General features: G+C 50.7%; 1 protein-coding gene across 1 annotated transcript; it reads right to left on the reverse strand.

Annotated features, from left to right (window-relative positions):
* Positions 1-879: 879 nt before the first annotated feature.
* On the reverse strand, positions 880-10,552 carry LOC135891620 (CD209 antigen-like protein C). Its single transcript, XM_065419229.1, has 9 exons — positions 10,456-10,552; positions 9,756-9,866; positions 8,707-8,796; positions 7,277-7,327; positions 6,775-6,864; positions 5,535-5,648; positions 3,468-3,619; positions 1,788-1,897; positions 880-1,012 (listed from the first exon to the last, which is right to left on the reverse strand). Exons 1-9 carry the CDS (start codon positions 10,550-10,552, stop codon positions 880-882), a joined length of 948 nt encoding a protein of 315 aa, XP_065275301.1.
* Positions 10,553-12,523: the final 1,971 nt, after the last annotated feature.

A 12,523-nucleotide genomic window follows, 5' to 3' on the forward strand; every position in this document is an offset into this window, starting at 1 on the left:
ACTTGGCTGGGGGGACAACTCACTGAAGGTCAGCCAAGGTCGGTCAGCAGCCCGCAGGGGGCACCAAGAGCAAGAAAAAGGACAGTGGTACCACATCCCACCGCTCAGAGGCGCTCAAGAGGTTAGTGCCCATTTAAAGGGCTAAACCAATAGCAAAAGGGGAGGGTAAAAAGAGGGAAGATATGAGCACAGCACAAAATCAAGAGGCTGAGAACAAAATTAATCATGGAACCAAAGGACATGAAGAGAAGGAATTCTTGAATTGCCTCTATACCAATAATACTAGAGCCCTGAAAAGAACAACCCTGCCCTGGGTCCCAGTATGGGAGGTAAATGGATTAGACGGTCCAATGCCAGTCACCTGCTCCACCTCTGCTTTCCAAGATCCTGTCCCATAGTTCCACTCGCTGCAGTAGCCGCCCAGCATGTAGAGCAGTGATACTTGGACCTCAGTAGCTCAGGAGTCAAATTAGCCATCACCGTTACGCAAAAGAGCCACAGTAGGGTGAATTCATTGTTTCATTTACTATAGTACTATTCATATTTAAACAGTGTGATGGGAAATATTTAGTTTTATATCTATCTATATTAATCTCACAGCAAATAAGTTAGTAGCTTAGTGCAAGTTGATAACTCAATGGGTTAATAACATAGTAAAAGCATCCAGATTGGTTAATAACTTAGATCGGTTAATAATTAAATCACAGTGTTGTAATATCGTGTGCTGCAAAGAGCCAAAGGAGACACATTAAAACCTCTTGCAGCTCACGAGCGGCAGTCTGAGAATCACTGATTTAGAGAGATGATAGCTCCGGAGCAGTCCCACACGGGGCAGCCTGTGTGACACCTTCCCTCACTGCTGTGGTTTCAGGGACTCATCTAGCACTGCCGTTCGCAGATCCAGTAATGAGTCAAGGAGCAGATGGCATCGTTCCACTTCCCGTCAAAGAGCAGGGTGCCGCAGTCTTCCCCGTGCGCCCCAGAATTGTTGGGTTCCCCGGGCACCCAGAACCTGAGAAGGAAACCAAAGCCACATGAAATTGGAGGTCTCTGGTTTGAAAACCTCCTCCTTGCAGGTGCTATGAAATGAGCCAGCTCCTAGGGGACAGGTCTCCACATCACCAACGCCAATGGGCACTAACTGGTCTGATAGTTTTAACAGAGAGAGTCAAGGTGGGCATGGACTGATCTGCCTACTCACTCCTTGAGGTGATGCCTGGAGCTCACAGCCATGGCAGGTTGGTGGTAGCCACTGAATAGGGGGAAGCTGGCCCAGTCACTGCTCAAGCCGGAGCTGTTCTCAGCTTGGACAACATCAGTTTCCAGTGCATTTTACAGGTGAGGAAACTGAGGCACAGAGCAGGAAGAGACGTGCCTCACAGTCGGCCAGCAGAGCACACTCATGGGGCTGGGACTAGAACCCAGGAGTGCTGCCTCCTTGTCCACGGCCCTGTCCCCTGGGCCATGTTGCTGTTCTCCCCAGCACCGTTCCTTAGCAGGACATTCAGAATGCCCCATGGTCAAGCAGCTTTCTGCTCCCCAGGAACATCCCAGGTCCAGTCCCTGCTCTGTGCTGACCCTGGATGACATTAGCATGGAGGCAGTAGCAGACTCATAACCTTCTTTACGTGGTTTAGCCACTAAAGGGGACCAGAGACCCCTCTAGTATCAATTGCATTGGTATCAATGCTCCATCTGGCTCTTTAGCAGGACAGCAGATAAAGCAGAAACAGCTGATTGTAAGGGACAGTTCGCTCTTCAAAGAGGCTGAAGAAAGAGGAACTTGCCTAAGAGACAGGGGGCTGCCGTCCAGCCAGCGCCACTCTCCTTCCTTCGCTGAGTCGCTGAGGCCGAGCCAGTACATGTGGGGGTTAGTGATGTGGTTTGACAAAAATGTCTATGTGGGAAAACAGGTGAAGGAGACAATCATGATCCCAAGCAGAAGGTGAGGGGGGAGGTGAGGAGGTTTCATGGGGCCTGTGTTTGTGGCCAGCAGAGTCTGTCGCTGTAGATTCTCATCCCCCCCGCTGTTTTCCCAACCCTTTACATGAGGGCTGGCCACCCTACATTCCCATGATGCACCAGGCACTCCCATGATGCATTGCTTCCTCTCTTCAAGAGGAATGACTGTTGTACATCACGGGAGATGTAGACTGACTAGCTAACCTGACCTCTAAAGAATGGGGGCCTGAGGCATCCAAACTACAGCTCCCATGAGGCACTGCAGCAGCATTTCCAAATTGAAATGTTTCGATTTTCAGCCAAAAAATTGCAATATATAAATGTTTGCCCCCCAAAATGAAATTTTCCACAGGGAAAAAAAAGCTCATTTTCTGACCAGCTGTACTTCAAATGTCTCATCTCTGCCCTTAGCCCTGCAAATTTCCCCTTCACAATGGGAGGTGAACACTGGCCTGTTTTGGGCAGGAACTGTCCTTTTGTGATGTGTGTACAGCACCTAGCACAACAGGGCTCTGATTGGTACTTCTAGGTGCTACCACAATACAGGTAAGTGATAATAATAAGGCTGAATATTACGCTGCTGTTCCCTGAGGGCTGTAGATAATTTTCAGTCCTTCTACAGCTGCTGAGGATCTGCCTCTGGGGACTGTGAAATCCATGGCCATAGGTCTCCTCCAGGCAGGGGAACCAAGGAATCATCTTACAGTCCCTGTTAAGTCCCATTCTGAACCCTGGTTACTGGGGGAGCCTTAAATCCAGAACTGAAGACGGGATAGCGAAATACACACGCTATGAGCTGTACTGCTCGTGAGTCAGATTTAGGTTCTGGTGACTCCAGATTCACACCAGTGTCTTGCCCACCTCTGCACTACATGGGCATCCTCCCAGCACCAACTAGTCTCCCAAAGTCCTGTTCCCAGCAGGCACTGGGTTCAATTTAAAACTTAAGGTGGATTCTCCCTCAGGGCAGGATTCCTTCTGCAATGTCTTGATGAGGAATCTGGAGTGGGGTCTTCCCTAGGATATCAAAAGGCCTTTCGTAGTGTAGAAGTGAGCGCCTGTGAAAAGCATTTTACCTCTGGGTCAGCAGCTGAAATCCTGCCTAGGTCAGAAGCAATCAAATATAATTTTTAGGTCCCCATGAAACTGTGATTTGGATTCACACGGGATTATAACTGCCCCCCCAACACACACACGCATGAAATTTTGTTTCACATCAAACCATCCACATCTGACACTGAGATTTCTTATCACAGAGCTCACTCGACATTTTTCAAATGACTAAGTATCGAGTTCCCCTCAATCCCCCTTGAACAGCAAGCTACAACCAAAAATATTTCTAAATTCCTGGAGAACTTGGGCCAGTCTGTGATCTCAGTTATGCTGGGGGTAAATCTAGAGTAACTCAAGATTCACCCTGGGGTAACAGCACAGAATCTGGCCCCTTGTGCTTAATTCCTTCCATTCTGCATGATCCACAATAGGAATCTGAGTGGCTGGTTTACCTGTTCCTCTTCGGTGTTAACGATAACCAGGCCAGACTTTTGATCCATACAGAACTGCTTAGCGTCCGGCCAGGATTTAGTCGATGTTGAAAAGAAGTAGCAACTTTTCTCAAAACGCTGCCAGCCAGGTGGACATTTCATGCAGGTGAATTCTGTGAGAAGTCAAATTATGGGACAAGCCTGGATTAGAGAGTGAAAATGCATTCTAACTGCTCACAAGCAGTTAAAGGAATTCAAGAATTTATTCAGTATTTGGACTTAAGCATGAATTTCACCCTCCTGAAAAGCTTGCTAAATAGTTTGTTGCAAATATTCATACTTTGATATTCATCCTCTGTGGGGTGGTTTTATAAGTTACATTAGGGTTACCATACGTCCGGATTTTCCCGGACATGTCCGGCTTTTTGGTCCTCAAATCCCCGTCGGGGAGGAATTTCCAAAAAGCAGGACATGTCTGGGAAAATAGAGAGGCATGGTAAGGGGACCGCCTCCTCCCTGGGCTCCAACTTTCCGGGGCCAGGCGGCGGCTGTTCGTTCTCCCCACCTGGGCAGCCAGACTCGGGAGCAGCCGCTGCTGCAGCTCCCACTGCCACGGGAGGAAGCGGCCAAGCATGTGGTGCTCGGCGGCTGCAGCTCTGGTGCCCGGGGCGTGAACCCCTGGGCCCGGGCCTGCTGCGGGGACCCAGCTGGTGCAATCCTGCGGGCAGCCCCGGAGTGGGGGCAGCAGGCCCCAGCCCCCCCATCCTGCTCGGGTCCCGCAGGGGAACGAACGGGGCCGCCCGCGGGATTGCACCCAGCTGGGCAGCAGCCCAGACGCGACTGGCCAGGGGCTGGGCGCAGCGTGTGCGCTGCTGGGTCCCCGCAGCAGGCCCAGGCTTGGAGGGTTCGGCCCGGGCGCCAGAGCCGCAGCTGCCGAGCTTGGCCATCGGCCGTTTCCTCCCCCCGCGGCAGTGGGAGCTGCAGCAGCGGCTGCTCCCGAGTCCCGCTGCCCAGGTGGGGAGAACAGCAGCCGCCTGGCCCCGCGGGCCGTCCCCCTACTCTCCCTCCAGGTACCGTGCCAGAGTTCTGCCTGCTCGGGGCCAGGCCGGACTCACACTCACCCCGGCCCCGCGCTCCCCTGCGTCTCCCGGGCGTCTCTCCAGCGCTTGCGGAGGAAGGAGGAATGGTGGAGGGCGGGGGGGGGGGGGTGTTGGGGTTTTTTTTTTTGCTCTGGTCACCCTGGGGGCGGAGTTGGGGCGGGGACTTTGGGGAAGGGGCGGAGTTAGGGCGGGGGCGGGGAAGGGGCGGAGTTGGGGCAGGGCCGGGGCCCCGTGGAGTGTCCTCTTTTCGCAGGATTGAAATATGGTAACCCTAAGTTACATGGCAGTGTCACCCCTCTGACATGTTGTAGCAGATGGCAGGGCCTGGTAGGTCGGTTTCCCATTGAAAATAAATCAGTGAGTTAATATTTTCCTAGTATAACTTGTTGATTTTCGCTCTGTGCACTAGTCCTGGAAAATAGGTGCCGATAAACAAAAAACAGCTGCCCCCCCCCAAAATATCACAGCCTGCAAACAACAACATATCATGTCTTCAAAGACTGAATACCACTGACATGCTCGGAAAGAGAACTTGCAAGCTGATGTACAGCAGCACCATCTGGTGGCTTCTGCCATACAGTATTGTATCCATCACATGTTAGTCTTCTTTATGTATTTAGCCAACTTGGGCCAAGATTATCAGCTGTGTCCATTTTCTTGGGTGAAGGGCAGATATCAGGGAATGGGTTATGGTTCCCTGAGTCTCTGGATGATTCTACACCAACTCTGGTGCCCAAGGCATAGAACCAATGAGAGAATCGGGGCCAGACAGGAGGGTGGCATAGGAGACATCTGTGCTGGCTCTACAGTCACTGGGGACTCCCAGCTGGGGAGATGTGGTCAGTTTCAGTCCAGGGGGAGCTGCGCAGGCCATAGGCCTAAGGGGAACATGACAGGCGAAAGTGCTGTCCCTGTTGCCTTTTACTGACACTGAGCCTTTCAGATAACGCTGTCACAGGCGTCACAGCCCTACCCGGCGACTATTTACCTGTGAGATTCTGTAACTCGTCCTGCACCCTGCTCAAGACCTCCTGGAGTCTATCATGGTCCCTTCTCACCGCAGCCAGCTCCTTCGACATACTGTGCGTTAGGTTCCTTATCTCTGTCAGGGGAGGCAGGGGGTAGAAAAATGCCACCGGAATCAACAGGTTGATATTTCTGGGCTGGCTCAGACCTTCCTTTACAGCAGCTGGAAATGTGTCCATCTATCTGCAAATACACTGTCTGTCCCCTTTCACAGCCTTCGACCTATCTATGCTCTGATACTGGAGTCCACCATTGTATTACCTGAGCACCTCTGCTATCCTGGGTCTCATTGATTTTCCTTCAAGCCAACTGTTGTATTCAGTGAGTGAATTTTTATGTCAGTAGGCTCACAATCAGGTAGCCCACACTCCACTTCTGCATCACAGAATCCGGCTCATGTTAGCACTGGATGGGCCTGATACCAGAAAGGCTGAGCATTCCCAAATTCCTTCTGCAGGCCCTGTGAACTCTCAGCAGCGCTGAGCAAACCAGAGTCCCCCCATAACCCCCGGCCTCTCACTCCAATGTATTTACAGGGTACTGAGACCACAATGCAGCAAAGCACTTAAAGACAAAGCCAGTGATTTTCAACCTGTTTTCATTTGCAAACAGCTGAGCTTTTCAATGGTGGTGTGGACCCCTATTGAAATCTTAGGCATAGTGTGCGGACCCCCACAGGTCTACGGACCACAGGTCGAAAACGACTGCTCTGAGCATGTATCATCCCACACAGTAATCGGGAGCCTAGAGTAGATTGACAGCTGCTATCGTGGGTAACAGCTTGGGGATTGAACTGGGGTCCTCCAGGGCTAAAAGCAGGAAATACTACAGCTTGAGACAAAGCTACCCAATCATCTCCTAGACCAGCACAGTGGGGGACCTGTCACACGTGCTCACCAGTGGGTTACACATGCATAAGTGCCTTTGCTGGATCGGGGTCTGAGATCCAAAGTTCTGCTGCAGCATGAACGGGGCTCAGGATAAAACCTGGGGTGGCCCATGGGAGCAGGATGCAGGTGATCCCAAACTAAAACGGGATTATCCATGTAGGGCTCCCTTCTCCAGCCTCATACTTCCCCTTTCTCATCCTCCTTCTCTACTTCCATTTCAGCTTGTCCTTCACACGGGAATATCAGACCCAGGAGTCCCTCTACAAGGAAGTAGCAGTGATCAGGTAAAGGAAGGAAAAGGATGTTTCTCACCTATGGCGTCCTGGAGATGTGATGGGTCTTTCACGTGATCAGCTTGGATCTCCTCGATCCCCAGCCTAACCCCAGCCATCTCCTTGGACACTGCAGACAACAGGGAGCAGGAAACAACTGCTGTACTTGGGCGTGTCGAAGGGAGAGACTCCACCCATGTGCAACCTCCACGATTTTATTGCAGGTTTTGTGACACTTGATATGTTTCTTCAGCCCCAGCTCCTGGATTTATGCAGTTAGGAGAGAATCTCAGCTTTCATTAGAAAAAAATAATTTCTACCCTTCGTGGTAGCGGAGAACAGCTTAATAACGTGACCCAAGCATGACCCGAAAGGTTCAGAAACCAGAACAGAATCAAGCCCAACATTTATTGAATTTCTAAAAATATTAATGATTTTTAAGCCAGTCTCATGGGCTTCACTCATGATTTTTGAATGCTGGGGTTGGCAGTACAATGGAACTGTTTATGCCCAACCTCTTGAGAAACATCAGCAGAACATACCATTAAGAAGTCGACTGTTAAACACGTTGAATTCTTTGGACATCTTCAACTCTAAAAGGAAGATGAGAGAAGGGGGATTTTCCATTTTAAATAACAACACAGGACCTCATGCTGCCCCACTCACACGCTCCACCCCTGAGGAGTGCTGGGTAAGGACCATTCATCCAGGAGTGTGTGAAATTTATAGAGCGAGCGCGGTCGTTTGCAAGGATGTAAATGGGTTTCACTTATAGCTATTAATGATTTATATTACAATGCTGCCTAGAGGCCCCAACTGAGATTAGGGCCCCTTTGTGCCAGGTGCTGCACAAACCCAAACTGAGATTGGGCACTGTTGCTCTGGGCACTGCATAGACACAGAGCGAGAGATGGTTACAATACAAATAGACAAGAAATGTTACCCATTTCACAGATAGTGAAACTGAGGAACAAAGGAATGAAGTGACTCTTTCAAGGTCACACAGGGAGTCAGTGGCAAAACTGGGGACTGAAGCCAGATCTTGTGAATTCCAGCCCATGCCTTAGCCCCAACAGCAGCCAACCTCTGCTCAGCTGGGGCTCAGACCCCTTTTGGAGCAGCAGGATCTGAGTACTAACCCACTGTTACTGGGATGTTCTCAGTGCCCGTGACGTGCTCCATAGTGACACCCATCCTGTCCAGGTGGGTGCAGTCTCGTTACAGTGTTTAGTGTCCCAAAGGAAAATTAGGAAATCAATGACCCGTGCAGGGGGACTGTGGTAGAAAGAACAGGTCAGACCCAGGAGTGCATTGAGGTAATCCAGGGGCATCAGGGACACCCAGCATGGTGGTTCCCATTGGCCCTGCCTCTGTAGAATGGTTCCAACTGTAGGTGGGTTTGCAGGGACCATCTGCTGGATGATTGGGGACCCACCACTACACTTCTCCCCCGTCCAGATTATTGCTTCCTTACTTCCTTTAAACTGGGATCTTTCCTGGGGGACACAGGTCTCTGTTCCCACTCTCCCAAGCAGTGACTGTTTATGGAAGTCCCAGGCACATGCCTACTCCTGGAACAGACAAATTCCATCTACGCCAAGGCTTCCCCAGCAGGACAACACTCTCAGCCAATGAGACACTGGTAGAAACGTGACTTCATCAGAACAAAATCTCACTGAACAATCAGTGATCCTAGGAGTAGGACAATGTTGTCCAACAACTTCTAAGAACTGCTTCCACCTCCTGTGGTCGTCCCACTCCCCACAATAATCTACGGTCCTGTCTTAGCTGTGGTCAGATCTCCAGCTGATGTATGTCTGCTCAGCTCCACTGAAGTCCAAGGAGCTACATCAACTTCACCAGCCGTGCAACTGACCCCGTGGGCCCAACTCTCCCCTCCCTTGAGGTGTAAGGACCAAAAAAGACTTGCGAAGTCCAACAAGGATTAGAAACATTTTCTTTATCCTCTCACCTATATAGTCCTGGTGATGTGACAGATTTCTCTTGGAATCTCTTCTTATTGTATCTCGATCCAGCTGGGCTTCGGCAAGACCCTGGGACACTGTAGATATGAGACTTTTGATTGCAGAGTAAAATTTAACAGGAGGGGAAACCCCTATCTGTGGGGACATCAGTGCTGCTGTATAGTGCACTTTCCTCCCAGTTACCACCCAAGACTTCTGATGTCCATTACCTCTTCCTAGCTGGGATCCTCCGCTACAGGCACACTGTGCTCAACACAGGGATTCATTAGTCTGGACGCCAGCTCGGTCCTCCGTACAATGTAGATTTGTGGTGCAGCTGCTACTGCTACACACGGGTGCAGAATGTGGCTGGACAGCTCAAAGGGGCATAGCAAAGCTGAGAGTGAAAAGGTTCAGCCTTCCCAGAGCAATGCAGGGCTCTGACTGCTGTGCAGAGCAGAAAGCTGCTTCCTGCCACAAGGAGCCTGCATCGGTTTGTGTGTGGTTAGCTGGTTGCAAAGTTAAATAGGAAAGGAATTCATTTGTCGGGCCCAAGCTTTTCTTGTGTTAATGGGGAAGAGGCAATTGTGGCAGCGCACTGTGCCATGCCCCTGTTGCATTGTTCTCACTCCCATACATTCCCTCGCCGCAAGTGGGATCCACAGGCAGCCCTTTGCATTTGCCCCAGAACACCGTTGAAAAAAGAACATTTTTGTATGAATATTTCACAACCTTCAAAATGTCACCACAAACATGCCCCGGTTATTGATTTTGGGTGGGATTTTTCTGAGTTTTTCGAGCACAAGTCCCATGGAAAGCTAATGGGAATTATGCTAAGGACAAATCCCACCGCTTTGAAAATCCTGTCACATTAACCCAGAGGTGAGTGAAAGTTACCTAGCAATGGCAACTGCTCCATAATTAAGGCCGCAGCTGAGCCTCCAGTCTCAGCCCAATTTTGTGCCCCACTGCTAAAATCCACCCCAAACTAGTCAGAGTAGCCTCACTCTTGATAGGTGAGATCTGAGGTCAAGGTAGAAATGATCAGGAGACGTACATTTCCCACGGTTCACCACGATGAGAGCTGTGGCCACTGCAATGCAAATCGCCAGCAGGAGATACAGGATCGCAAAGGCCTTCCCTTGGGCGGAGTTGGAGAGGCAAAGAGCTGTGGGGAGCAACACTGGTTAGATCTCTCAATGCAGGATCAACCCCTCCTAACATTCCCTTTGGGGAGAGACTCCAGGCACTGGACATGGTTCCCTACAGGAGATGATAACTGGACAAGGGGAAGGGAGGGATTCACTGTAGGGTAAATACCTTGAGGTAGTTCACAGCCTTCCCTGAGTTCCATTTTCCATGTTGGGAATCCCTCTCCCTTTTGGCAATATGGGAAGTGTAGGGTGAGTGTGACGCCCAGATTGAGAAGCCCCTGCCTTAAAGGGAGCATGAGAATCCTTTCAGGCTCTAGTGGGAAGATATGGGCAGGTTCACAGGACCAGTTTTGTCCCTGGAATAGCAACACTGAAGACACTGGAGTGACCCAGGGATGAGTTTGCCCCATGATAAGAAAGGAGTTGATGTGGATGATGGGAATATCCAGACTTAACCAAGACACTACTTGGGAGAGAGAGAAACTCTCCTGATTGTTGGCACCGGCCAACCTCAAATTAGCAAAGCCAGGAATTGCACACAGTCCTCTTGACTCCCAGGGCAGTGCCTTAATCACAAGACCACCTTTCCTCAGGCCAGCTCACCTTTACCAGCTCTCCCAGGTGCGCGGCTTCCTCCCTGCACTGCCAGTTCCACTTGCTCTGAGCTGTCCCATTTGTGGTAGGAGCTGTCCATCTCCATGGCTGTGCAGATCTCTGTTCTGTTCTTTGCCGTCAGTGCAGTTTATATGGATAGGAGCCGTCATCATGACTTTCCGGGGCAACGGACGCCCGTGGTCACATTTCTCATTCTCACAATTGCCAGGCCAGGGACCGTGGCCCAACCATTTCCTCTCCAGGTCAGTGCAGAATCATAGCGTCTCTGTGGTTCCAGTTTCTGGTCTTTAGACTTCCAGGCTCTGAGATTGCTCAACTCCCATTGAATTTTATCAGAGCATGTTGAAATCAGCACTTCTCTCCCAGAGGCTGCTCAAGTCAATCTGCCATCCCAGGCAAAACTTTGGTGTTCCATCCCCCTCCTCAGACGCCTAGGGTGGCAGATTTGGCCCAGTCACTCCTATATTGTGAAAGAAAGGGTGGCAGTGCCAAATTCCAGTGAGTGGCAGTGTGGTCTTGCATGACTGGGGGGCAGTGAGGCTAAATTTGCTACTGTAGGCAGCTGCTCAAAAGTCTGCCACCATAGACAGCTGCCTATATTGTATAGAGCAGCCTCTGCGAACACCTCACCAGATGCGGTCCTGTACTATTCCAGGACACACTAGATAGGATGGCAGGTGGATTTAGCAGAAGGCTTCATGGCCAGAAAAATGTCAGTTTCTCACCAATAACTGGAGTCACAGTAACTCTTTCAACTGGAAGCTTGTGGCATGGGCATCTTGATCCCACAATGGCTAATGAACAGCTGAAGAACTAAGGGGACATTCTACACCAACCTGGAGACCCCAGGGTCTGCTGCATCCGATAATCTCCCGTAGACTTTTCAGGGTTTGTGGGAACATACGCTAGCGACTGCCGGGCATTGGAGCTCACTACACCATCTGTAACCCTGCTAGGGGCTCGTCCACACCAACTAGTTAAGAGTTTAGGGGCAGTGTTCACTCTCTAAGCACCACTTGTCCAGGTGGAAGAAGCCAGACTGTCCCACGAGTTGAACCAATGCTTATGTACTCTGCTGAGGGGCAGTTTGGCAGGCAGGCTAGCCATGCGGGGGGAAGTAGACAGAATCCCTCCCTTCCACTAGTAATTCTGAAAGGAGAAGCCCTTGGGGAAAGGATGTGCAATAACAGCAGAATCCAAGAGCAGGCGTTGCCTCGTAGTGACTCCATGGAGACAGCAACTCAGCATTTTCCTCATAACTCTACATGCTCTCGCTCATGCCAGCACAAATCCACTAGGTCAGTGATTACACGATCCCACAGAGGGTCATGAGTATGGCCCTACCAAATTCATGGCCATGAAAAACATGTCACAGACCATGACATCTGGCTATTGCAGAGAGGTTGCAGGATTGGCACCCTTACATCTGCACCACCACAACCAGCACTTCCTCTAGCCAGGGGAGGTTCCTGGAGGTGGGAGCAAGCCATCAGCAGGGGTGCCCTAAGCCCCGCCCCTCCCTGGCTCCAGGCCGAGCGCTTGGGTTAAAGGGGGTTATAGAGGCCTTGGCCTGGCTGTGGGTGTGTGTGAGGGGGTGACCATGGCACACCCTGGACCACAGGATACTGGGTGGTCACCCACCCATAAGGACCTCCCTGCCCCCCCCCAAAAAATATGACCCCACCCATACCATGTCACCCTCACTCCTGCACTGCTGCTGGTGTCAACACAGCCCTCTGGGCATTTGTGTCCCCATCAATAAAATGGATATAATGACTGACCTACTTTATGAAGCATTTTGAGATCTGCTGATGAAGACCAGGGTACATTATATATATTAGACCTCATTGACTTGAACCACTATCACCACTTCAGTGGAAGGTGTAAGGAGCCCCTAGGTGGACATACCTATGCCAGCACTGATTGGCTATTGGATATATTTGAGGAGGTGGCTATCAGTGGCGTTGAGCTGAACACCATTCTGCTTTGAGAACCTGAATATGCCAATGACATTGTCCTGTTGGCCCAGTTCCGTGAATCGATGCAGCTGAAGGTG

This window comes from Emys orbicularis, chromosome 19 (assembly GCF_028017835.1).
Source record: "Emys orbicularis isolate rEmyOrb1 chromosome 19, rEmyOrb1.hap1, whole genome shotgun sequence".
Lineage (NCBI taxonomy): Eukaryota > Metazoa > Chordata > Testudines > Emydidae > Emys > Emys orbicularis.